General features: G+C 41.7%; 1 protein-coding gene and 1 non-coding gene across 4 annotated transcripts in view; one reads left to right on the plus strand and one right to left on the minus strand.

The window, feature by feature from the left end:
• The window catches only part of slf2 (SMC5/6 complex localization factor 2), an 86,184-nt gene that overhangs the window by 25,249 nt on the left and 33,239 nt on the right, over positions 1–27,696 (plus strand). For 2 of the 3 annotated variants that reach the window (XM_078223135.1, XM_078223136.1), the window contains exons 2-4: positions 17,626–17,669; positions 23,154–23,851; positions 24,603–24,648. In XM_078223135.1, coding sequence (XP_078079261.1) covers positions 17,626–17,669; positions 23,154–23,851; positions 24,603–24,648 — 788 coding nt within the window. Of the gene's footprint in view, positions 1–9,201; positions 9,316–17,625; positions 17,670–23,153; positions 23,852–24,602; positions 24,649–27,696 lie in introns of those variants that run through there. The other variant, XM_078223137.1, reaches the window with a different exon arrangement.
• Positions 3,016–3,214, minus strand: LOC144501071 (U2 spliceosomal RNA). The gene has a single exon (XR_013499047.1). It is a non-coding gene; the product is annotated as a U2 spliceosomal RNA (small nuclear RNA).

Genomic DNA, 27,696 nt, shown 5'->3' on the forward strand with positions numbered 1-27,696 from the left:
AAGGGGATGAATAATCCTAATTTTTAAATGAAAGTACGTAAAGTTTTTAACCCTGCGTTAATTCCTGTAATTTTTTCAGCCTCGTTAAATACTGAGTTTTTTTTCTCGTGGCTGGCTATCCAAATATGATAATTCCCACCCGCCTTGATCGTAGTTTACCTATTTTACCTTTTGTTATCAAAACAGTAATCACTGCCTGTTTTTAAGATGGGTTTGCTGTAATTTCAAGTCGCCATGCTTCTGATTACAATTAAACCAACCCTGTTTTCCAATGGTGCTGCATGAAATTGTTTCCCTTGGTTTTTCATTTCACCCTATCCTCCCCTGCCCCAAAGGCACTTACTAATGAATCTTCCTTCCCCAAGTGGTTATTTTCTTTTGAGTCCTCCCATCTGGTTAGATCCCCCCCATCCAGTTCTATGCTGTGTCCTTCACAGCACAGGAGTAGGTTTATTATTTGTGTTTTTCCCAATCCAAGGACATCTAAAGGCTGTTGCGACCCAAGTTGTCACCCAAGCTGAGCTAGGAACGAATCTGGCAACTGCTAGTTTGTACAACCCAGTTGTATCCTAACTGCTTGAACTGGAATCCTCGTGAGAGCTAGAACTCCCTTAATCTCGAAAGCTTTTATTGTCTGAATTTAGTCTGTGGATGCAGTATTCAGAATTCAGCTGTAAATTAACAATCATTCAAATTAGTGTTCCCATGGCCTCGAGTGCCTGCACATTTAGAAAAGCATGTGCCTGTATATTGACAATCAAATTCCACTTAAAACCTTGTATTAATGTGACACCTTGTGTATCTTAAACATCCCAAAATGCTTCACGTAGTGAATTATTCCCCCCCAAACCCCGTTGTCATGCTCAGGCTTGATTGCCGAGGTCATGAAAGACGTTATATAAAGATGTTTCCCTCTAGGCGCTCCTGTTTCCTCCCACACTCCAAAGGTGTGCAGGTTAGGTGGATTGGCAAAGCTAAATTGCCCCTTATTGTCCCAAAATGTGTAGGTTAGGTGGGATGGTAAATGTATGAGATTAAGGTGGGGGCAAGGGCCTGTGCAAAATCCTCTGTCAGAGAGTTGGTGCAGACGCGATGGGCCAAATGGCCTATTTTGCACTATAGGGATTCTATGGTTCTATAAATGCAAGTCCATTTATGTGTCTATCACATGAAGCCTTGACTATGCTGTTACTAACTCATGCCAGGCACGCTTCATAAACTCCAGTTGATTCTGTGTTTGCAAACACAATGTACATTATTTCCTCTATATTTTTCCCTCCTATTATCTCTGCAGTATGCTCTTGCCTAGTATTTGCTTCTGAACATTCCTATCATTTGAGGTGATTGTGAATCTGTGCAATTCCCCTTTGTCCAATCATTGGTGACTGAGCCTCAACTGTCTTGGTCCTACCCTTTAGGATTGCCACCTCAACCATCTCTCTGGTCTGTTACCCCTTCCACCCCGGACTGATACCTGTCACCTTGGATGTGGGATGTGTTTTGCATTGAAGATGCTAGAACAATGCAAGCCATTTGAAGCAGGAATCTAATGATTAGAGTCAAGCTAATGCATAACTGAATTGCTGTATTCACATATTGTTGTGCATCAGTGCTGGAGCATAGTATTTGCGTCTTCCGTGACCATTTTTAATGGCAAAAGCATTACTCATTTTTTGCCTTAGGCTTCGGAGCTTTTTTGAAAGGTTTCATTTGAGATCTATTTCTTGGTGTTTTTTTTATCTTGCTGGTGGCAATATTTTACTGGTGTTAACTAGGATCAGGATAAATCGCTATGTAGTCTTTAATTTTAATCTCTTCAAAAAAAAGTACAAGGGGAGCAAATCAGTGGAGGCAATAGGGAGGTATAGAAAGTACAAGGTGAAGCTTAAGAAAGCAATTAGGAATGCAAAGAGGGGATATGAGAAAGTGCTGGCTGGTAAAAGTAGGGAAAATCCCTAGATGTTCTATAAGTATATCAATGCCAAGAGGATAACCAGGGAAAGAATAGGGCCCATTAGGGACAAAGAGGGCAACCTGTGTGTGGAACCAGAGGACATTGGTAGAGTGTTGAATGAATACATCACATCTGTCTTCACCCAAGAGAATGAGGACGATGGTCTGGAATTCAGGGAGAGAGACTGAGAAGTTCTTGAGCAAATTGACATATGGAAGGACAAGGTATTGGAGGTGTTGGCAGCCTTAAAAGTAGATAAATCTCCAGGTCCAGATGAATTGTGCCCTAGGCTCCTGTGGGAGGCAAGGGAGGAGAATGCAGGGGCTCTGGCCCAAATTTTCAACTCCTCTCTGACCACAGGGGAGGTGCCAGATGATTGGCGAACAGCTATTGTGGTTCCGCTATTTAAGAAGGGTTGTAGAGAGAAACCAGGGAACTATAGACCAGTGAGTCTCACGTCAGTGGTAGGGAAACTATTAGATAAACTTCTGAAGGAGAGCATCTATCTCCACTTGGAGAGGCAAAGCTTGATCAGGGATACTCAGCATGGCTTTGTCAGAGGGAGGTCATGCCTAACAAATTTGAAGAATCTTTTGAGGAGGTGACCAAGTGTGTCGACGAGGGTAGTGCAGTTGATGTAGTTTTATATGGATTTCAGCAAAGCCTTTGACAAGGTCCCACGTGGGAGACTTGTAAAGAAGGTAAATTCACATGGGATACAGGGCAATTCGATAAAGTGGATTCAAAATTGGCTCAGTTGTAGGAGACAGAGGGTGATGACAGAGGCTGCTTTAGTGACTGGAAGCCAGTGGCGTGCCACAGGGATCTGTGGGCCCCTATTATTCGTCATTTATATAAACAACAAGACCATGTGGGGGGTAGGATTAGTAAGTTTGCGGACGACACAAAAATTGGATGGGTAGTTAACAGTGAGGCGGAGTGTCTTTTTTTTTTTGGTTTTATTCCAATTCAATCAAATCAAGTCCAATTCAGAGTCTCAACAAGTTGAGACCTTCCCGATCCAAGCTGACAAGACAGGGCTCTCACCTCCTGTCTTGGGCTTGATCTACATGATCCAAGCTGATTGGAGTAGGCATAGCTCCTCCTCCAAGGCTTGATCTCATTTGCATCTTAGCCAAAAGGCCGAGATGCCGCTTTAAAAAATTGCTTCAAGTGAAGCTAAAATGTAACCTAATGACTTCAACCAAGCACAGCATGTCGATACTACACTTGATCTTAGCCAAAAGGCCGAGAAGCGATAAAGGCGGAGTGTCTTGGGCTACACGAAGATATAGACGGAATGGTTAAGTGGGCAGATAAGTGGCTGATGGAATTTAACCTTGAAAAGTGAGAGGTGATACATTTTGGAAGGAGTAATTTAACAAGCAAGTATTCAATGAATGGTAGGACACTAGGAAGTTCTGTGGAACAAAGGGACCTTGGCTTGTTTGTCCACAGATCTCTGAAAGCGGAAGGGTATGTCAGTAAGGTGGTGAAAAAGGCATATGGGACACTTGCCTTTATCAATCGAGGCATAGATTACAAAAGCAGGGAAGTCATGTTGGAGTTGTATAGAACTTTGGTGAGGCCACAGCTGGAGCACTGTGTGCAGTTCTGGTCACCACATTTTAGGAAGGATGTGATTGCACTGGAGGGGATGAAGAGGAGATTCACCAGGATACTGCCTGTGATGGAACACTTAAGTTATGAAGAGAGGTTGGGTAGGCTTGTGTTGTTTTTGTTGGAACAGAGAAGACTGAGAGGCGACCTGATCGAGGTGAACAAGATTGAGAGACAGGGACAGAGTGGATAAGGAGCAGCTGTCCCCCTTAGTTGAAGGGTTAGTCATGAGGGGACATAGATTCAAGGTGAGAGGCAGAAGGTTTAGAGGGGCTGTGAGGAAAAGCTTTTACCCAGAGGGTTGTGATGGTCTGGAATGTGCTGCCTGGGAGAGTGGTAGAGGCGGGTTGCCTCGCATCCTTTAAAAAGTATCTGGATGAGCACTTGGCACATAACATTCAGGGCTATGGGCCAATTGCTGGCCATCACAACCCTCTGGGTAAAAGCTTTTCCTCACAGCCCCTCTAAACCTTCTGCCTCTCACCTTGAATTAGGTGGGAGTTCAGGAGTTTCTAATGTGTTGGTGTGGGCACGATGGGTTGAAGGGCCTCTTCTGTGCTGTGCGATTCTATGATTTAAGTTCTTAAAGTAATCCTGTTGCTAATATTTCATGCTAAGTATCATTCCCTCAGAATATGATTCTTTTAACATTTAAAAATGAGTTACTTGCAAAGAATCGCCAAAGTACCTAATGGTTGAATGATGTGATATTGTTATCTAGGAAATGAAAGTCTCGCCCTCATTTCCCTGCTCGGTGCTGAGTTTCTCAATTGAAACAGTGATACTGATCTCCATACTCTGGGTGACGGAGGGAAAATTCGTCACTGTTGCCCTGCTGGAAAGTGCATGTATATCCAAATCTGGTGACTAGAAGACTGACCTCAGTAATTCTTCCTGCAGGAAGCCCTGTACTCAGCAGACAAGACACGCATAACTCAAACTTCTACCTTTATCTTTTCCTCCTCCTTTAAAGGCAACCCTGTCTCTTTAATTAAGCTTTTGAGCGTTTGTTCCTTTTGATTGTCTGTTCTAATATGGTCACTCAGGGGCATCAGAAAGAAAAATGACACAGGTTTCAAGGCAGGTTTTGCTATATTAAATAAAGGTAGCTTTTCCTTTCTCCTGGGATGTGGGTATTTCTGGTGAGGACAGGATTTTTTGCCCATTCATGGTTACACTTGAACTGTGGTAACTTGGCACACCATCTCAGAGAACTGTTAAGGATCAATCACAATGCTGAGGGTCTGGAGTCACATGCAGGACAGATTTCCATGCGTAAAGGAGACAAGTGAACCAGGCCGGTTTTTATGACCACTGAGGCTAACTTTAAATTCCAGATTTTATGAATTGAATTTAAATTCCACCAGCTGTCATGGTGGGGTTTGAACCTTTGTCCCCAGAATATTAACCTGGATCTCTGGATTAATAACCCAGTGATATTACCGCCACGTCACTGTTTCCCCTGTTCTGTAGAATGTTTAACATTTTGGTAAATGAGTACCTATGTTAAGTACTGGTGGTGATGGAATTGGAATTGTGTTCTTGCCGTCAGGAAAAAAAGGAGCGGGGTCATTTACCCAGTTGCCATGATGTTTGTTGGGCGGCACCAGAGATCAATAATGGGCCAGATATCGCTGTAGAAACAGTGGTGAAGCTAACAGCACTCACATTACTGAAGTATGAATCAGACTACAAGTCTGATTAGAAAGGACACCAGGGTGTCCTCTTGCTGGCATGGACCAGATGGGCTGAATGGCCTCTTTCTGTGCTGTAACTTTTCTACGGATTCTGGGGCAGCACATGCCCAGCTAATGTGGTTCAGACTGCACTGTTTCAGTCTGATGGATAAAGACGCTGTACAGTTGCTTGCCCTGTTCAAGTAATCCCAGATCCTCAATAGAGGATGCCATGCCAAGATTGTTTCCTAATCACAAGTTCCAGTGCAAAATCCTACAGTAAGTTTATGGCCAAGTGTAATAAATGGCTAATGCCACTTGTTTGTCATGCTGAGCTAAATATTAACCATTCTGCTGCAAATTTCTGCATTTCAGAGCAAATCACAGCTGTTCATCAAGTGCAAGCTTTGGAATAAGACTTTTTAAATTCCTGTAAGCAAGTTCTGGCTAAATGTCAGTGAATGATAAGCATGTAAATGTCAAAGTTACTTGAGATTTGATGTGGTCATGAACCAGAGTGTCTTGCCATCTTTAGTTTTGCTCTGGAGTGTGACAATTCGGAGGCGAGGAAGTTGGGTTGACCTACATTTTCTGCCTCTGAATTTGGAAGGTAGATTTTAATTATTTTACTTCACAGTGTGTGAAGTGGGGTAATAAGATTAGTGAGATTTTAAAAAATCAGTACACATTAAGGCACCGACAGAACTTGCAGCATTCAGTTAAATAACTTTAAAATAAGCCAATGAGGAAATTTACACATGAGATGCAGTATTAATTCAAACAAGTGATTATGACTGTGAGACACGTGTTGATATTTTAAATGTATGACTGATTTTAAAGAATATTGTACACCTGTGGTCAAAAAAACATTTTACCACAAAGCATCGTGGTAAAAGCCATTAGGGCGAAGTCATATTTCAAGAGAATATTTGAACCGTGGAAATATGCAAGGTTTATCAACTATAAGTTTTGGATGGAAGAACAGTTAGAACACTTAATTATAATTGGATAGGGCTAATTCACTGTTTAGACGAGATGGACTGATGCCCAGAATGTGGTGTCACAAGACTGTCTGGTTTGGCAGTGAACTTTAAGGCTCTGGGCTAAATGTCTTGGATTTCAAGGCAACCAGGGTGCAGAGGTTAGCCAAAACAGGAGTTAGCTTCTGGATTTTACGGACTAATAAAATACCATCATGTTGAGGAGTGGAATGCGATTGGCCAAAGTATTTGACATATTATTGTTCATTTGTGTATCTTGAAGATTGATTTAAAGTTATTGTAAGGTGGAAATGATTGATAATCTATAATTGATTTGTGTTTTGAATATATTGTTAGAATCATCAGAGGTTCTGTCGCTCTATGCCAGAGCCACTTAACCCTTTGATCCCCTGGCGGCCACTGGTTCAATAAATTTGCGTCTTTATACAGAAAGCGCTGACTTTTTGAGTCGTGTATTTGTGTGCAGTTCTGGTCACCTCACTATAAGAAGGATGTGGAAGCGCTGGAAAGAGTGCAGAGGAGATTTACCAGGATGCTGCCTGGTTTGGAGGGTAGGTCTTATGAGGAAAGGTTGAGGGCGCTAGGGCTGTTCTCTCTGGAGCGGAGGAGGCTGAGGGGAGACTTAATAGAGGTTTATAAAATGATGAAGGGGATAGATAGAGTGAACGTTCAAAGACTATTTCCTCGGGTGGATGGAGCTATTACAAGGGGGCATAACTATAGAGTTCGTGGTGGGAGATACAGGAAGAATATCAGAGGTAGGTTCTTTACGCAGAGAGTGGTTGGGGTGTGGAATGGACTGCCTGCAGTGATCGTGGAGTCAGACACTTTTTAGGAACATTTAAGCGGTTATTGGATAGGCACATGGAGCGCACCAGGATGATAGGGAGTGGGATAGCTTGATCTTGGTTTCAGATAAAGCTCGGCACAACATCGTGGGCCGAAGGGCCTGTTCTGTGCTGTACTGTTCTATGTTCTATGTATTGTCTTAAGTTTTCTTGGTCATCTCGGTCACTCCACCAATAGTGTATCTAATGGAAAAATAAATGCTTCTGATCTTAATTCCTGTTCTGGTATGGGAATGACTTCAAGTCTGTTAGCAACAAAATCTCAATGACAGATGAATATGTTAACTGTTATCATCTGCATTTCTGTCCACTCCAAGTAGCTTCTGGCACTATTTGGATGAGCATTGATGAACACAACTTTTGACGAATGCATGTTAGATTTTAGATAGTACTGTATAATTAATAGGCATGATTATTGGAGTATACAATAGACTGAGAGTTGAGAAGGTAGCAAATAACTAAATCTGGCTTTGTCTGAACATAGTGGATGCGCAATAAGCGTCCTCCTGTCTGTCTGTGTGCTGAAGTGAATCTTCTCTCCTGCCTTGATGCAGGTGAGTGACTCCTGAAAGCCTTCTGGTCTCTGTCTCTGAATTTCAACTGCTGAACTTGGCAGATGTGTAAATATTAAAGTACTGTAAATTGTGGCATATAAGTTGACCGTTGAAACCTTAACATTCTTCCCAAAATTCTGTGTGGAGTCTGCACGTTCTTCCCATGTCTCTGGGGGCTTCCTCCGGGTGCTCCGGTTTCCTCCCACAGTCCGAAAGACTGGCTGGTTAGGTCCATTGGCCGTGCTAAATTCTCCCTCAGTGTATCCAAACAGGCGCCGGAGTGCGGTGACTCGGCGATTTTCATAGTAACTTTATTGCAGTGTTAATGTAAGCCTACTTGTGACACTAATAAATAAACTTTAAAATGCTGGAAAATCTCAGCAGGTCTGACAGCATCTGTGGAGGGGGAGCTGAGCTAACCTTTTGAATCTGGATGACCCTTCGTCAAAATGTGAAGTGTTGGTGCAGATGATCACAGTTTTGAAATGCGAAGGAAAAATAACACGATATTCAAATTAAATCCCGATGACAAGTTTTATTAAATTCATTAATTCTTCAAGAATACCTTTAATCACAATCAAAACATTTTTAAAATGAGTCCACTCCATTATCTTTGTTATCTGACATAAGTTTATCAAAAATATTGAGTCGCTATGACATTATTGTAAGGATTCCACTTTGGATCAGGTTTGGCGCTTCCAGTTTGAGTCATCTCTTCGCTACAAACCATCTTGCTCTCCATCCATTGAATTGGATTTTTTGGATTGAATGATTTGATGGGTCAACTTGTGTACCATTTGAGAACAGCATTTAATCCAGTTGTTAATGTATTTGGTTTTTTAAAACATTACTTGCCTCTGGAAATTGTGATATTTGTCATTATTTAAAAATTGTTTATTTGAATGGTTGCAAATTCAGTTGTATAATAAATATGTGGAAAGGAACCACCGCCACTTGGTGTACTTGGAACCACCTTCCCTGGTGTACTTGGAACCCTGGTGGCTTCATGTCCCTTGACTGTGTGACTGATGCAATACAAACATGGAAGAGACATCACAGTGATACACTTAGCTATTCCTGACACAATTATCTAAGTAAAGTAAAGTTTGTTTATTTAGTCACAACTAAGGCTTACATTAGCACTGCAATGAAGTTGCTGTGAATTCCCCGAGCCGCCACAGTCCTTTCAGGTCAATGCACCTGACCAGCACATCTTTCAGAATGTGGGAGGAAACCCAGGCAGACGCGGAGAAGGTGCAAACTCCACGCAGACAGTGACCCAGGCCTGGAATTGAACTCGGGTCCCTGGCGCTGAGAGGCAACAGTGCTAACCACTGTGCTACCGTGCCGCCCCTGGCTTAACTGGCTGAATGTAAAATTATGACTGTTGCTCTATCAACATCAGCCAGAAGAAAGAAGACTGATGCAATCGTTAGCTTTGTTGTGCTTGTCAGTGTTCAATTGGTTGTTTATGAAATAGTCAAATTACAGGGGAGGAGCAGGTTAGTGTTGTAATCTGCGTTCAGAATGTTAGCCCTGGTACTGCCTGCAGTATCACGGGTGACATTTTAAAACCAGGAAATGCTTAAAATGAAGATTACTTATTTTGTCTTCTACATTTTTGTGTTGTTTCTGTTCTGGAGTACAGTTCCATGGATCCTGGTCAGTCAGTTTTGCTGTATCTTGTACACAGGAAATTGGATTGTTGTGTTTTAACTTAATGCAGTTCAATGATTTAAGTTTACTGAAGCTGGTGAAGTGTTGCATCTTTCCTGGCTGTTGATTTTGCTCTCCAGGTTCTTGGAAAATGTTTCCACTGTTGCCATATTTTATTGCTTTTGGAACTGTATGGCTTTGTATCACTACTGTTTTGCTATTGATCTTTAATTACAGCTGTGAGGGGAACAAATATACCCAGAAGGACACGTGTGGCAGGAAGTGATTGTGAGAAGAAAAATTTGAGTATTACAGGGATATTTTGTTTCCTGTCTGTTTCTTTATCCGACAACACATTGTCATTTATCTGTGATAGTGACATTTTAGAAATTCTTGTCTTGCGTCAAGACAATATATTTACATTTGTGTAAAACATATTGCGCTACAGTTCATATAGTGCTAACTTAGACTGTGGCTTGCGAGCACAAATTGTATAAGACAAAATATTGAAGTTCTGGGTGCAAATAGTGATGTTAAATGTATATGCAATAATTTTATATTGCCTTATAGGGTGGCACTGTGGTTAGCACTGCTGTCTCACAGCGCCAGGGACCTGGGTGCGATTTAGGCTTGGGTCACTTTGTGTGGAGTTCGCACGTTCTCCCTGTGTCTGCATGGGTTTCCTCCGGGTGCTCTCGTTTCCTCCCACAGTCTGTAAAACGTGCTGGTTAGGTGCATTGGCCGTGCTAAATTCTCCCTCCGCGTACCCGAACAGGTGCCGGAATGTGGCGACTAGGGGATTTTCGCAGTAATTTCATTGCTGTGTTAATGTCAGCCTATTTGTGACACTAAAACTTTTTTAAAAACTTTAAACTTTGTACCCACCATCTCCAAATACAATCTTGGTACTTTGTGTGCTAGCGAGCTGATGCGTTTCAAATGCATTGTAAGGGAGCAAAGAACTTAGAATTTGACGAATTTCTGCGATTTTCTTTGTGTGCTTTCCTTGTTTTTTTGAAATGGTTGCACAAAGGTTTGCTTGCAAGCTTTGCGTCAATTGACCGCATTAGGATATTGCACTCGATTGTATTTCATTGCTGTTGGGACATTCCTGTGCTCCTTTCCTTCCCCATGTTTACAAAGATCCTCCTTCCTGACTAATCTATTCTCGAAACATAAAACCCAAGAAGCTGGATTAACTCAGCAGGCCAGCCAGCATCAGTGGGCAAAGCAGGCCAGTATTTGGAGTTTAAATTCTTCCTCCGGCCCGGATGACATTACAGATGCGTAGCAATTGAGAGAGAACTCAGCAAGGGAAGGAAGATGAGCGAAAGGAAAGAAAGTGGAAATAAAATGTTGTGCGAGATACTCAGCTAGAGAATGAGATTTGGTTAGAGAATGAGAAGTGACATTCCTTAGGTTGGAGACAAAAGGATTGATAAATGGGAAATAAGTTACATACGGGGCACAACCGGTGTTAATAACTGGCGGGGGATCGATGAAAAGGGAAGAAGTGATACCTGACAAGGTAGAGTACTTTCTCAATGTCAGTTTTCTAAGATACTTTGCAGCCTGAGAATGGGGGAAAGACCTGAAAAGATGACTGTTTTTCTCTCAATGCTGCCTGACCTGAACATTTCTAGCTTTCCTGTTTTTGCTTTTTGACTCCTGGCATCTGCAGCATCTTGTTCTTTTGATCTACTCTTAATATCTGCAGTAACCTGTTAACTATCAGCCATGTATCAGAGGAAGCACCTGTTTGCAGTTTTATGAAATACCATGTTTATCTCCTGACTTGGATGATGAACTGTCTGGGCCACTTTTAGTGATGGGCTCTATAGAACTGGAGAAAACATCCTAGGGAGTAGATTAGTATTGGTGCTCCAAATGAGTGGGTGAATGCTATCGGGAGGCAAACTACAACTTATGTTCCACAGCGTGGGGAGCTAAGAAAACTGAAGCAGTCGTTGAATGTGGAAAAGAGATGAACATACTTTAATCTGATCTAGAATGGTCCCATTAACCTTTTGGATAAAGACAAGATATGGAGAATTGTGGAGATTTGCTAAACCACCCAAAAAAACTAGTTGTTCACTACAATCATCACTGGGTCTCCATTGGTGACTATTTGAGGGCTGAATATCTTTTTTCTCCCACAATCCCCTTGCTATTGCTGCCTGTACCTGTTCTGAAACTTGTTGGGTAGATCTTGTGTCTTTCAATTACTCAGTTTCTGTTGACTTGGCTGCCTAAGTTGTGAAATGTAGTATTTTGCCTACCGATGGTGCTCGCCTACCTCCTGGAAATTTCTCAAAAGTCAAGATAGGATAGTCAACAAGATATCCAGTAGGGAATTCGGAAGAAATTTTCTCACTCTTTGGGTGGAGATGTGGAACTCACTACTACAGGGACTGATTGAAATAAATTGTATAAATGTATTTGAGGGGAAGCTGGAAGAGATGGAGTAAGGGATAGAGAATTAAGCTAAAGTTCAGACTTGCAAGATGGTAGTGGTCGATGTAACTGCACTCAGAGTCTGGTCAATACTGGTGTTACCAACTGACAAGTATTTGCAATAATGGGATCACTTGCCTTTTGCTAGTTCCATTGTTGCTCTGCCATGTGTATCTGGTTAGAGAAGTGGCCTAATTGCCCCATGACCATGGATAAATGAGCTGATCAAATCCAAAAATAAATTCCAAATTAGGAGCTCATCAATAGAACAGGAAAGCAAGAATTGACATTTGCTAATGAGTACAATATTGCCTGCCCCTGCCATTTACATAAGTGTGGACTGATAAAAGTATTCCTCACCCAGTGGAATTAAGGCATTTTTCTGTACTTCTGCAAAGGCAAGGGATCTGAAACAGATTGAAGCATCCAACCTGACTCTGAATAGGGACTGAAGTATTTGCTTAGGTGATATGTGCATCAAGAGCCTTTTGAGACATAAAATGCCATGGGCAGATGGATTTCCAGAGACTAGGTCCCCCCTTGTACCGAATTTATGCTGCTTCCAAACAACAAGAACACACGTCACCCATATTGATTTGAAATGGAGCTTTTGATCTGTTGAACAGAATGCCTATACTTCCTGTTACAATCTCCAAGTTTCCCTGTAAAATGGTGGAACATAGTGCTTTAATTAGTATTCACATAAGCAGCTAGGTCTATATTGAAAGTTGTCCGTGCCTTTCAAGTTCAACATTGGGTGACGTCAAGCATTTCATTTTAATTCAGTCATTTTTACTTGGGTTCAATTTATTTTCCAAGCAAAAAACCGTTCCTGAATTTTTTATGCTGCTGCTTAATTTGAATTACTTATTAGTAAATCAACAGGAGTAAACTGTACTTCAGCAACTTTGGTTTCCAAATCAAAAGACGACTCAAATGCCTCAAATTTCCTTCCCAAAAATGTCGAGCTCTTCTCACTCTGATGCGATTCAAGGATGTAGAAATGGGTATAAGTGTTTTAAATTACTGAAATTCATTTTGCCTTTAAACCATAAAATCAATCTTTGAAAATTGAGCCCCGGCAGGGCAAAACTGCTAAGGCAATGGAAAGAAATGAAAATTATCTTTTTGGAATTGCTCCATATATAGAATTTGACTGTTAAATCCTTTTTTCGTGCTCGAGCAGGAGATGGTGCACCCTCTGTGGATGTTTTATAGTTTTGACATTAAAAGGAGGGGTGGGGGGTGGCATGGTGGCACAGTGATTAGCACTGCTGCCCCTCAATGCCAGGCACCAGAGTTCGATTCCCGGTTTGAATCACTGTGCAAACTCTGCACAGACATTCTCCCCATGTCTGTGTGGGCTTCTTCCGGTTGCTCCAGTTTCCTCCCACAATCTTAAAAAAGTGCTGGTTAGGTGCATGGGCCATGCTCAATTCTCCCTCAGTGTACCCAAACAGGCGCCGGAGTGTGGCCTCGAGGGGATTTTCACAGTAAGTTCATTTGCAGTGTTAATGTAAACTTGTGACATTAATAAATAAATTTTAGAACTTAAAATATAATTCTAAAAGCTGGTAGTTGATGAAGTTGAGAGCTGTGGCTTAGTTGGGGCACTCTCGCCTTAGTCAGAAAGTTGAGGGTTCGAGTCTCACTATTTAGACAAACTCATTAAAGTTGACACTCCACTGCATTACCGAGGGAATGACATAATGTCAGGAGTGCCATCATTCAGATGGTATATTAAGCCAAGACCCTTGTTGCTGTTGAGTTCACGTAAAAAAACCTCATGGTATAGTTTTGAAGAACTCTGTTTTGGCCAACACTTGCCCTCCAACCAACATTGCTGAAACAGTGATCTGATCATTTTTCATGAGACTATGTTGAAGAGTTGATGATGTTTAAGTATGTAGAAGTAGATTGTTGTACTGGGGCATGAATAAGATGTTCTACAAGATGAAATCTAAGGTTTGGACCTCGAAAGAATCAGAAACTTCCAGGAGTAGTAGTTCAGACAGCCTCGCTGTCAACATCCAAGATTGGATTGGTAGATAAAAGAGATGAGGGTATATGAGACTCTCGCTGTGCTCATGATGAATGCAAATTGGATCATCTGAGAGGCTCAATTCATATTATAATTTACTAGTCCTCAGACACTGAAAACCTTTTTTGTTCACTGTCTAGTGGTACTGTAGTTGATATGTACAGTCATTTTGCTGATTTATAATCAGTTGTTTAGGGGACGCTTTCATTTCTCAAAAGTATTGTGTATCCTGCATTTTTTATAACTAACTACTCTACACACTTAAGAGCTGTTTTCTTGTTTGAGGTGAAAGGTTTTGCAAGAGCATATCTTAAAGATTGTTGTCTCAAGGGCATGATATTAAATATTTCATTTAGAAATAAAAGGCTACTCCAGTTTGAGCTTCTAGAAGAATTAGATATCTTGTCGCTCCTGGCATTCTGGCAAGAGGAGGTTTTGATGTGGAGATGCTGGCGTTGGACTGGGGTAAACACAGTAAGGAGTCTAACAACACCAGGTTAAAGTCTAACAGGTTGGACTTTAACCTGGTGTTGTTAGACTCCTTACAGAGGAGGTTTCCCAGGAGGAAGTAATCATTTTGATCAGAATGGTGTTTGTTGTAACACTGCAGCAGATGATTTTAATTTTACCAAAACAACAAACCAATAAGTCCAAAGATGTTTTAATGTAAAGTTTACTAATGTGAAAATTTGATTGACTGAAGCTTCACTGCTAGTGCTATACATTTCTAATTTCCTCTTGTTTCTTGATTTCGAGCATTTTCAGTATTTTGCTTTTTGTTTGGACTAATGTTACCTTGTGGGAAGAATCCTGAACTGCCCTGATATTAGGATATTTGCAAAGATGTTTGATTTCTGATTGAAGAGCTAATAAACGAAATAGTCTTGATGTCGATTGAAGTCCTGTCTTTGGACAGACAAATGCAAGCTACTAATTCTAGTTTGGTATGATGTCTCTAGTTGAGTGGCCCGTCTGGCTGCCTTACCCACTTTGGTTTGTCGCCAGTAGTCAGAGAATTATAGAATAGTAGGAAGTCTCTCAATACCAGATTAAAGTCCAACAGGTTTATTTGGAATCACAAGCTTTCGGAGTGCTGCTCCTTCATCAGATGGATGAAGAAGCAGCGCTCCGAAAGCTTGTGATACCAAATAAACTTGTTGGACTTTAACCTGGCGTTATGAGACTTCCTACTATACTCACCCCAGTCCAACGCTGGCATCTCCACATCAATCATAGAAAAGCAGAGCACAGAAGGAGGTGTCTCAGCTGGCTCTCTGCAAGAGCAACGCAGCAAGTTTCATGTCTTCTAAGATCTGAAGTGATGAATAAAGATATCTAAGATTACGTTTTGTCTTTGATAGGATTTGCATTGGGTTGCATGAAATGGCTCAAAGGTGAGCTAATTTAGGTAATAAATCTTAAGCTTGAATGGTAGTTCTTGATTTGACTCTTGTATATGTGAAAGGCAAGTTATATTTTTACCAACAACTGGGATTATATTTTGAATTTTTGGTAAATATTTTATATATGGTGTGGGTTTTGATGCTCACTTATCTGATAACATTTTTCAAATGTGAACCCTTTGTGACATCGCAAGTTACCAAGCTGACTGCAGAATCAAAGGCCATTATACTGTCCTGATGTCATAATTAGGTGGACAAGGGGGGGGGAAGAGTTAGTTTTTGCTGAGTTTCCCCCCACCAACCCGCACACAAATTTTGAATTTGTTTGAGATATTTTAAGAAAGACGACTTGTGCAGCCAGATGTAATTGTGGTTTGCATCCCCAAACTTCACCTATCAGTGACTTTTCCCATGTCACTCCCACTTGGGCGTGCACTGCACCTGTGCCAACACTGCATGCACAAGTTCACCACTTGTGATTGTGCAGTTTGAGAGAAATTGCAGAAATGGAACCCCTGCTAGCGGCAGCAGTTGTCGTGTTTCAGTTGCCCAAATCATATGGTTGCCTCCTCCTCTCCTTCCTCCCCCAAAGAAAAGAAGGTAGAAGTCACCTTATCTGGATGGTTTGCACCCCAGGCTGCTGAAGGAAGTGGAGGGTGGAGTTGAAGGAAGGTTTGCCATAATTGTTCTTCGATACGTGGGACCTGTCAGAGGATTGGAAAGTGACAAATTTCCTTATTCAAATAAGAACAGTCACGACAACAACAGGCTAGTTATAATTTAACATGAATAACAAATAAAGTTTTAGAAACAATCGGGCGGGGATGGTGGTGGCGGCAGGGATCAACAGGTGTTTGGAGTGGGAGTGGTTTGAGTTAATTAAGGATAGACTCAATGCATTTGTAAAAGGCAGATTGTGCTCGACAAATCAATTTGAATTTTTTTGAAGGAACAACGCAGCGGTGGATTTTTAAAAATGCGTTTTAAGATAACATTTGGCACAATGCCACACAAAAAGCTGGTCAACAAAACAGGTTCATGGAATAGAAGGGTCAGTGTCCAATTGGATTGAAAATTGTTATAACAATAGATGGGTGTTTTTCAGATTAGATGGTGGTAAGATCGTGGTGTTCCTCATGAGTGCTCGGGCCACTGTTTTTTGCTAAAAAATGACTTGGATCTTAGAATACAGAACTTGGAATAGCAAACAGTGACAGTGATATAATCGCCTGCAACATGGCATAGGTTAGCAGAATGGGCAGGCAAGTGGCATTTGGAACTTAATATAGAAAAGTGAGAGGTGGTGTATTATGGCAGATGAGCTAGGGAATATACACTGGCACAGTTGTGAGGAGTGTGCAGGAACAGGGGGACCCGAAGATGCATATATATATATATATTGATCTCTGAAAGCAGCAAGGCATATTGAGAGATTTGTTAGCAAAGCATATGGCATTTGAACAGGAGAACCAGAGGATGCGTATGCATAGATCTTTGAAAGTAGTAATGCATCTTGAGAGATTGGTGAGCAAATCATATGGCATCTTGAGCTTAAGCGAGGGAGAGATTGAGTACAACAGCAGGAAAGTTACTCCGACCTGTATCAAGCTCTGGTTAGACCCCAGCTAAAGTATTGTGGCCAGTTCTGGTCACCAAACTTTAGGAGTATTTAAGTGTCCATGAGAGAGTGCAGAAGAGATTTGCCAGAATGGTTCCGGGGATGGGAGCTTTTAGTTACAAGGTTTGGTTGGAAAGGCTGGGGTTGTTCTCCTTGGAGGGAAGATTTAATTGAAATGTACAAGAGTGACAGGTAGACCAGAAAAATTGTAGGTCTTGGGTAAGAGATACAGGGGAATGTGAAGAGGAACTTCTTCCACAGCAAGTGGTAATGGTCTGGAACCTGAGGTTTCCACTTCCTCCGCCCTCGCACACAATCAATGATTTCAAAAGAGAATTGGACGGGCATTTCAAGTAAATAAACCTGTGGGCCCGGGGGTGGCGAGGTGGGGTGTGAAATGAGTGGGACTGACTGCAGAGAGCTGGCATTGACTTGATGGGCTGAATGGCCTCCTGTGTCGTTAAAATTCAGTGGAGAAATTTAGCATTAATGTCCTATCACTAATTTAGTTTTTTTTGTGCTTGTTACTCAACAAAGAGGGGAGCATGCTTATTGTCAGTTGGTTTGTATATTGCCTTGACACTGACCATGCTAACTTTTTAACTGGAACTTGATCCCGATGTAATGTAGTTGGAGGTGTCGTGTGCTGCTGTGTATTGTTCACCATTCAGTTGGATGTGGGATGATTTTCGAAGCCCTGTTACATTTTACTAAGAATAGTAACAGTGCCAGTTGACTAATTGTGATCTCAAATATTGGGCTTTGTGATGTCACTAATGAACATTATCTTTGTTTTTCAGCAACCAAGTCATTACTCAGTTTTTCAAACCAGATCTCAGTACAGGTCAGTGTACACCAGTTAGTTTTTATGGCTACTTGACGTTTACTTGATTTAGGTGTGTGGTTGAATAATAATTTTGAGATTTAAAAAAATTAATAGTTTAAATAGCAAAGCTGCTGAAAAATCAATAAGCCAATTAGCATATGACTTTTTAAGGATGTCATTAAGTGGGGATACCACATAGAAGAAAATGTTGGAAATACCATTTTTAAACTTGTAGGAAAGAATGAGGTTTTGTTCCTTAGGATGTCCCTAAATTAATTGATTTTACTTTTGAAGTCATAGAGATTTACAGTATGGAAACAGGCCCTTTGGCCCAACTTGCCCATGCTGCCCAGTTTTTTTTTACCACTAAGCTAGTCCCAATTACCTGTGTTTGGCCCATATCCCTCTATAGCCATCTTACCCATGTAACTGTCTAAATGCTTTTTAAAAGACAAACTTGTACCCACCTCTACTACCTCTGGCAACTTCAACAAGACGTCCCAACTCCTGTATTCAGTGTTCTGACCAATGAAACCAAGCATGTCAAATGCCGCCTTCACCACCCTGTCCACCTGTGTCTTCACTGTCACGGAGCTATGAATCTGTACCCCTTGATCTCTTTGTTCTATAACTCTCCCCAATGCCCTACCATTAACTGAGTAAGTCCTGCCTTGGTTCGATCTACCAAAATGCACCACCTCACATTTATCTAAATTAAACTCCCATCTGCCATTCATCAGCCCACTGGCCCAATTGATCAAAATCCCATTGCAATTCTAGATAACCTTCACTGTCCGCTATGCCATCAATCTTGGTGTCATTTGCAAACTTACTCACCATGCCTCCTAAATTCTCATCCGAATCATTAATATAAATGACAAATAACAGTGGACCCAGCACTGATCCCTTACAGCAACTTTGGCAATAAGATTCTTGGATTCTATAGAATTCAAGTTATAAAAAGGAATGTTTTCTCTCTTTTTCTTAGCTGGTCAAGCCACACCCTCTACATGTTCCTAGGTAAAATTACGAATTGTAAAGGGTGGAGAAGAATAGTCAACTGATCTTATTCACTCATCTAGAGCATCACTGCACTATACTATTTGCACTCTATATAATATGTAGCAGATTTAGCTTAAGCCGTAGTTTTTGTGCTGTGAATTGATGTTTTCCACGGATATAAAGCTCTGAACATTCCCTGACCCTTGTACTCTCCTTCCTGGGTTTTTGTACCTGAACTCCTGGTACATTCATAGGCCTCATTACTTACTGTCAGCAGCATTAAGCCCTTTTCAGTTACAGGCTACTAAACCAGCATTCTGCTCCTTCAATATTAGAAGATAGTTGAGAATTGGGTGCTTGGGAGAAACATTCTTGTACCTCCATTTCCCTCTCATCTCTCCCATTCCCCTTCTCATATCTTTCCTCTCTCTACTCTTCTCACACTCTTTGTGACATCAGGGATTGCATAAATACCCATGACCCATCAATAGACTGTGATGTCGTATTGGGCTCGCATTTAGATTTGCTTCATGACCGTAACTTTTCAATGAAAACAGATCTGGTCTCCTTTGGCCTGTATTCATAATATATCTTCTGAAAACTAGGAGCACCTATTCCCCTTCTTGGAGCCCTTCATGAAGGATTACTACAATGAGACATCATTCCGGGTGACCTTGCTATAATGAACTCCTATCACTTTGGATATGTGGACACCCTCTAAGCTTTCATGAGCACAGCAGTGTCAGCTGCCACTTCCTTTCTGGATGCATCATGGTTTGATTGTTGAAAAATATAAATGTCTACAAGCCAATAATCTTATAGGAGCCTGTTTTCTTTTGCGATGTTGTTGCTATATAAGCTGCTGTGGCCCCTCACATTACACTCTCCATAGACACGCTCATCTAAAACTCTGCTGCTTATACCTCAACTTGTGTCAAGTCATATTGACCTGTCATCGTCTTCAGCTGTCCCTCGATTAGAAGATGCCGCCTTCTCAAGGTTGCGAGTTTCTCCCTTTGATCTTCGTTTGACTGAACAGGCTGTTTCTCTACCAACAGTTCTTGGCTGGGGAGGATATTTCACAAGGTTACGGGATCCAGTGTGCGCGATTTGCTTCCTTTCATTCCTCTTCATTGTTCTGCCTCAAAGAAGTTGTGACTCAAAGCCTGATGCAGATTGATGGGCATGTTATTGCCATTTTGGTTAATTGGTAGTAGAAACATAAACTGATCATTCAAATCAATAGCCTAATCCTGCGTTCTCCCTATAACCTTTGATCCCATTTACCCCAAGTGCTATAGTCATTAATATCAAGGCTATTGAGCTTCATGGAGATCTTCAGTGTATTTGAAGCATTTTCTTTGTCTTTCCCCATGAACATTGGCCATTTGAGAGTTGAGAAAAGGGACCAGGCAGGGAAACGCTTATTAGCCATCGGGGCACAGTATACATCCAATGAAGTTGATTTTTCAGAAGTTTTGCCTGAATGTTTGTGGAGCTAACTTCAAATAGGATACTAGTGTTTGTTCAATGGTCTGCCCATTGAATTGGAAGATGCAGCCAAGATATTACTGATGGAATTTCTCTAGCTTCTCGTGTTTCGCTGATGCATGGTCCAGGTTTCATTGTAGTACAAGGGTGTAGTGATGACTACTGTTCCCTGCACTCGGACTTCTGTTGAGTTGTGGAGGCCTATGTTATAATAGAATCCCTACATTGCTGAACGAGGCCATTTGGCCCTTTGAGCCTGCACCAACTCCGCATCCTACCTAGGCTTACCTCAACCCTATCCCCATAACCACATGCATTTACCCCACTAATCCCCCTAACCTACACATCTTGGAACACTAATGGGCAATTTAGTATGGCCAATCCAGCTAACCTGCACATCTTTGGACAATGGGAGGAAACTGGAGCACCTGGAGGACACCTACACGGAGAAGGTGCAAACTCCACACAGGCAGTCACCCAAGGCTGGAATCTAACCTGGGTCCCTGGCGCTGAGATAGCAGTGCTAACCACTGTGCCGCCATGCCACTGATTATCAAATACTCGCTGGTGTAGTTTGTTGAAGACTGATCACACAGCTGATGTGGTGTTGGATCTCCTTGTTAGTTGTAGTCCTTTGAAAGTAGTAGCTGTCAAGATATGAAAAGAGCTCAACATATTTGCAAGTTTCTCCTTCAGTATATGGGAGGTAAAATATTTGGGTGACCAAGTGTGGGTTGTTGATGAGTTTTGGCAACATTCAAGGGCAGGTCAAGTTTCTTGTATGTGGTATTGCAGGTATCAAAAGTGGCTTGCAAATCTGGTGCAGACTGGGCCTTGACATTGCAATCATCTGTAGACTATAAATCATGTATGTGTATCGTGGTCAGTTTAGTGTTTGGATGGAGGTGACTGAGGTTAGAGTTTTCCATCTAGATGTATTTCATGCTGGCACCCGCGGGTATCTTGCTCTTTAATGAGGTGAATATCCACTGTCAGTATGGGGGCTATCTATCTCAGCCTGCCTTGTTCGTGGCCTGGATTTTGAAGGGGTCTGTTTCAGATCTCCCACTCAACAGTTCCGTTATATCATGAAGAAGTTGCAGGCTTGTGAGGCAGTTTTATTTTGAACATTCAAATCTGAGAGTTTCAGAGTTAAATTCTTTGGTCAGGTCAATGAATGCATTGCGTCCTGGTGGTGTTTTTGACATTTTTCTTGGATTTGCCTGTCAACAAACACTGGGTCAGAGATTGTAGATTAATGTTCATCAAAAACAGAGCAGGATGTGACGATGCTGTCTGGTCCAGCCTTGGGTGCCAGTTGACACTCGGTTTCTTCTCTCCCTGTAACTTCCCTGTGGACAGCAGGCTTTACAAACTTTATTGCTGCCCGACTTGGTCAGTACTACTTATTAACTCATTCCAAGCCAGAGCCCACACTGATTAATGACATTGCAATCTGATTAGCCTAAATGAGGCAAGGCCACTTCCTAATTGGCTTATGGAATGTACGGTCAACCTATGATTGGTTTCTTGAGGGTGATGGTCATCTATTGATTTCATTTCCCATTGCCCCTGATTGGCCCTCTAAGATGCCCTATTACTTGGGAGATCATCTTTCTCATTAAAGTTTGTTTCTGATACTTTAATGACCTTTTGCTAAGGAAAATGGATGTTTTATGATATCTTCCTTGTCCATTTATTTAGCATGGGGAAGGATGCTGTCAGGCCCCATGACACCCATTTTTTCAGACTTGCTTAATTCGTGCAAGATCCTCATTCAATCAGTTCCTTATAAGTGACACTATTTTGTACAGGCCACTTGATGGATGTTATTTCTCTCTTACTTAGAATGGGTTACTTTACTTTAAAACAAAGGATATAGTGGTAAAGTTGTTTATAATCCTTCAAGCTAATAAAAATTAGAGTGGGTAGTATGTAAAAGTTATATGTATGTATAAAGTATAAGTGGTGATGGTTTTGATGCCTGCTTTATTTGTGATGCTGTATGTGATGTCTGGGAACATGGATTGATTGGTCCAAATGTCTAATTGATATTTCAGAATCAGTATGTCCAGTAGAACTTCATTAAAACAGGTGCTTATTAAAATGTTTTTGTTGAGAGAACTCTGTGCCATCATTTGTTTTTGTTATATCCATCAGTGCTTAGGATAAGTCAAAAAATATACAGAATTGCTTTACAAAACTTAAAGTTACAGAAGTTACACACAATCTACATAAAATAAATAAAAAATCAATGTTTGAAAGTAAAAAGAACTAGAGATACAAAAGCTAATTACAAAACTTAATTCTAAATTTAGAAAATCAAAGATGGTTACATATTTTAAACATCAAGTTAAACTGCACTAATTGCACAAGGCAGGATGTTTAAACACGTGTTTTTCTTTGCACAACGTCTTTGAATTTGGAGAATGGAGCTGTTAATTTTAATTAAAGTTGAAAGTTTTATTTATTAGTCACAAGTAAGGCTAACATTAACACTGTAATGAAGTTACTGTGAAATTCCCCTAGTCGTCACAGTCTGGCGCCTGTTCGGGTCAACGCACCTAACTAGCACATCTTTCAGAATAGGAGAAAACCGGAGCACCCAGAGGAAACCCAGACAGACATGGGGAGAACGTGCAAACTCCACACAGACAGTGACCCAAGCTGGGAATTGAACCCGGGTCCCTGGTGCTGTGCAGCAGCAGTGCTAACCACTCTGCTACCGTGCCACCCATGCCAGTGAATTGCTAGTGAAGTGATGGTTCCACACCTGTAATTGTTAACCGTGACATCTTGCATCACTGGCTTAAGGGCCATATGTATTTTTCTCCTTTGTCTGCTAAGACCAAGACATGTTTGGAGCTGGTACCCCAGAATTCAGCATAACATCTTGGGTTGACATACTTGGATTGTTTGACTGATAACATAATTATCAAAATTAAACTTTTCTACCTTGTTGGTGACTTTTCTTCTAACTCTTATTCCCTTTTTTTTTGTTCCATGTAGGAAAGGATAGATTAATTTTGGGCTCGCCTCGAAAAGGTGGCACAGGTGACACCGCCGTATTGCAGAATGCTGAACCATTCCACAGCCCCAGGAAGCCTTCATTTAAATCCCAAAGATCCGTGCATTTGCCCTCATCGCCTCAGAGAAGCCCTGTGCTAGAGGCTTTTATGAAGGGTGTCTTAAAGTTGGAGAATAAAGAAAGCATGGGAGGTGTAGTTAAATGCCAGGTTACTCAGCAACCTGGCTCTCCACGAGTGATAGTGCGAAGATTGTTTTTACCTTCAAGTCAGTATCCCTCTGAGGGTACTATAGTACAAGATCAAGGAAAAAGTGTTAAACTGCCTTCTAACTCTGTAGTAATCCCTGTAACGCAAGATTTGAGTTCCAAATGCGATATAGGCGAGTATCAAAGAACTGCCCTGAGACGTAGCTCTCTCCCGAACCAACAGATCATGCCGCCAACAGCTTCGCTCGATGTTTTGAAGTACTCTAATGGCAGAAACAGTGCAGAAAGTACACCTTGGTACATGAGACCTCGCTTATCTCCTAGAAGGCTCCAGCAGCAGCATGGATTACCTAATAATGATTTTCAGAACACGCTGGAGGCCTATAAAAGAGCGCGAGAGCTGCGGAAACTCCGGTTGGAAAAAGGAAAGCATTCTTCTGTCATTCCTTTTGCAGGAGGCAGCATAAATCAGGCAAGTAACCTAACCAGGACCCTTGTGGTTGTTCTTTGCAGGCGTGAGCGTATATGTGTTTTTTTTTTCCCACCCGGGTAAGCGTTTTGTTTCCCACCCATTGAATCTACATCACATTTCTGATTGTGACTGATTGTCAGTCAGATCATCCTAAATACAGCTATGGGATTGTCAGCTTCAGTTTATTGGAACCTACAAACAACTTAAAAGTTGTTTGCATTTGCTCCATAGGATCCACAGAATCTCAAAGGAGGCTCTCACTTTCTTCTCCTTAGCACGGAATTGAAAACTGTAAACCTGTGGTTGTAACATGATGTTGACCTTTTACCTTCTGAACTAATTTTCCTCCTCGAAGTATTTGGCTGCTTTCTTACCCCCTTCCTGAGTTTTGGAGATAACCACCAATTTTTGAATCCTTAGCCACACGCTGGAAGAGATCAGCTCAGTAAGGATTGACGCACATCCTTCTGCAAATGTTTGGCTCAGAGCGTGACACTGTTGTGGGGAACTTGTTTATTTTTTTCCTTGTGGGATCAGTTACATGTGATTTCAGGACCAGTGCTCAATATTTCCAATTACCTCCCTTCGCATTTCTGTTACTTGACTACAGCGGGAACCAGATCTGAGTCATGAGCAGTGAGCTTTCCTTCAGTTTCTTCATTTAGGAAGACTTGGTGTGATCCTTTGTTCTTGCCGTGATGTTGTTTCATTTCATTTTCCGCGTTAACTGCATTTTCTTGTTTTTTTGCAGGCCAACTTGAAGAGAGCATGTTCTCTACCTTCGACATCATTAACAGGTACGTGAAGCAATCACATCGAACTTGGGAGTTGCTTTCATTTGGGTGTGTTTGTGGTCCTAATTGAGTTGTAAAAAATTACATATCAACCCATTTAAAAAGAACTTAACCACATCCATATAAAAATTACACATGAGACATTCTGCTGTTCTTGGAAATCTTGTTGGGATCAGCTTCTGGCTATTTTTTTTATTAGTCACAAGTAAGGTTTACAATAACACTACAATGAAGTTACTGTGAAATTCCTCGAGTCGCCACACTCCGGCGCCTGTTTGGGTCAATGCACCTAACCAGCACATCTTTCAGACTGTGGGAGGAAACTGGAGCACCTGGAGGAAACCCACGCAGACACGGGGAGAACGTGCAAACTCCACACAGACAGTAACCCAAGCTGGGAATCGAACCCAGGTCCCTGGCGCTGTGAGGCAGCAGTGCTAACCACTCTGCCACCGTGCCACTTGTTCTTGAGCTTAAAAATATTGCACAATGTGAACCATTCATTGAGTTTAAAATTGGATAGTTTAGTTGTGTATCATATGGATTATCAAAGTTATTTTGTCATGTAATGGGATAGTATCATTATATCATGTATGTGACCAAGGGCAAATTGAATACTGCTGCTTTCTGAGCTGTGGATCAGCCAGTCCAAAATGTTTATCAGTTAAAATGGACAAGGGGCCTGGAGAAGAGCCAACGACACAATTAGAGTCATGTCTTTTTCAGGGTTGTGTGGAAGGTGTGGCAGTGCGGTGTTTTGGGAAGCATTTTAATAAATTAGGATGCCATGTTATATTGTCAACTCCCCAGGATTGTCCTGCAATCTCCAGGAATGAATTAATTCATGACTAATCTTCAAGACACTGAAATGGGTCAGCCCGGGGAAAAATAATCAGTAATTTAAACAATGTACTTTACAAGTGTTCCTTGAATACTTTGTTAGTATTGGAGATGTGGAGAAGAGAGGCAGTTCAACAGACAGTTAAGAATCACCCAATTGGGGGGGGGGATGAGGTTTGCTTTCCAATTGGGGTGGTGTGGAAAAGCGGGGCAGTGCAAGGATGGATGTGTCAGACGTTGGAAGCTTGCTGGAAGGAAAGGAGATTGGGGCTAGGCTGTCATGTGATGAAACCTCCAAGAATATGTTCACCCATACTTGTGGAAGTTCATAGAATAATACAGCGCAGAAAGAGGCCATTCAGCCCATTGAGTCTGCAGTGACCACAATCCCACCCAAGCCCTATCCCCATAACCCCATGCATTTACCCTAGTTAGTCCCCCGATACTAAGGGGCAATTTAGCATGGCTAATCCACCTAACCCGCACATCTTTGGCCTGTGGGAGGAAACCCACATAGATACTGGGAGAATGTGCAAACTCCACACAGACAGTGACCCAAGCTGGGTCCTGGCGCTGAGAGGCAGCAGTGCTAACCATTGTGCCATCCATGGTGGCACTGGTGCCATTACTAAAAGATTAGCATTTGGTAAAATTGAGGGAGCCAGTAATAATTTAAGGTTGACAGGGGAGTCATGGCTGGAGAATACATTTGACTTAAAGTAGAATAAGATTATGAAGGGACTTGAAAACGAAAGGAAGACGGAGACCTTGACATGAATATCAGAAGGGATTGGATGGTTACTTGAACACATTGACATTTAGTGTCTTGAAAATTTCAATTTACCTTTTGGGTAAACTGAGTTCCAAATTTCCACTATTTAAGAATATTCATCCATCTAACTTGAATGTACTCTGTAAAAGTAGGTAATAGCCATTATTTGGAAATGGCCAAGTAAAGTTAGGTGTTAGTCTCTCTCATAAATCATCATGAAATTAAAGTAATTGTACGAACCTGGGAAGAATGTGAACTACTTCTTTTGCATGTCTCACTTGAGGGCAAAAGTAATTTGAAACTTGGTTAAGATTGGCCCCAGGAATTTGAGACTAAAAAGGAAAAGCTGATGCAGTAGGTGGGCAGCATCTCAAAGTAGATCTCTGGCAATTGGAAAGATTGAAACACTGGGTCGAAAAGCACCCATGTAAACTTTCTAAAATAAAATCCCACTTTATTGGCGAATGTTACTTGAAAGTACAAAATAAATGACGTTGAATTTTGGTTTTGTTTTGCAGAAGATATTATATGCAGTATTGTTTAAGAAGGGTCAATCATTTGGGACTGAGGTGAGGAGAAATCTCTTCACCTGGAAGGGTTGTATATCTTTGGAGTTCTGCATCCCGGAGAGCTGTGGATGCTCAGTTATTGAGAATACTCGTGATAGAATCATGGACACCAAGGGAATTATGGGATATGGGAAGGGTGCAGGAAGGTGGAATTGAGGTAGAAGATCAACCATAATCTTGTTGAATGACAGAGCAAGTTTGAAGAGCCAAATGGCCTAATCCAACTCCATTTCTTATATTATTACTGTTCTAGATAATTGTCAAAGTATAGGCACCTTTTGCATAAGATGGCGATGTTAGTTTACATGTCCCACCTCCTAATTGGTGGCGAGTTCTGTTATTCAGGCTTATGGCAATGATTACAGACAGTCAGAAGTGTAATTCTTGAAGATTTGTTCAGAATCTCATCTTGAGATTGTGCGCCTCAGCAGATAGACTTAAGTTGTACCAACTGGACACCTTCCAAATCCAGCACTATTATCGTATAGTGGCATGGTGGCAGTGGTTGGCACTGCTGCTCACAGCGCCAGGGACCCGGATTCAGTTCCCCCTCGGGTGGCTGTGGGGGAGTTTGCACATTCTCCCCGTGTCTGTATGGCCTTCCTTCAGCTGTTCCGGTTTCCTTCCACAGTCCAAAGATGTGCGGGCTAGGTTTATTGGTCATGCCAAATTGCCCCTTAGCATCAGGAGGATTAGTAGGGCAAATAGGTTGGGTTCTGGGGATAGGGCCTGGGTGGGATTGTTGTCAATGCAGGCGCAATAGGCTGAATGGCCTCCTTCTGCACTGTAGGGATCCTATGGTTCTAGAAGGACAAGAGCAGTAGATTGATAACCTGGGAACGCCACCACCTGGAAGTTCCCCTCTAAGTC

Source organism: Mustelus asterias, chromosome 11 (assembly GCF_964213995.1).
Source record: "Mustelus asterias chromosome 11, sMusAst1.hap1.1, whole genome shotgun sequence".
Lineage (NCBI taxonomy): Eukaryota > Metazoa > Chordata > Chondrichthyes > Carcharhiniformes > Triakidae > Mustelus > Mustelus asterias.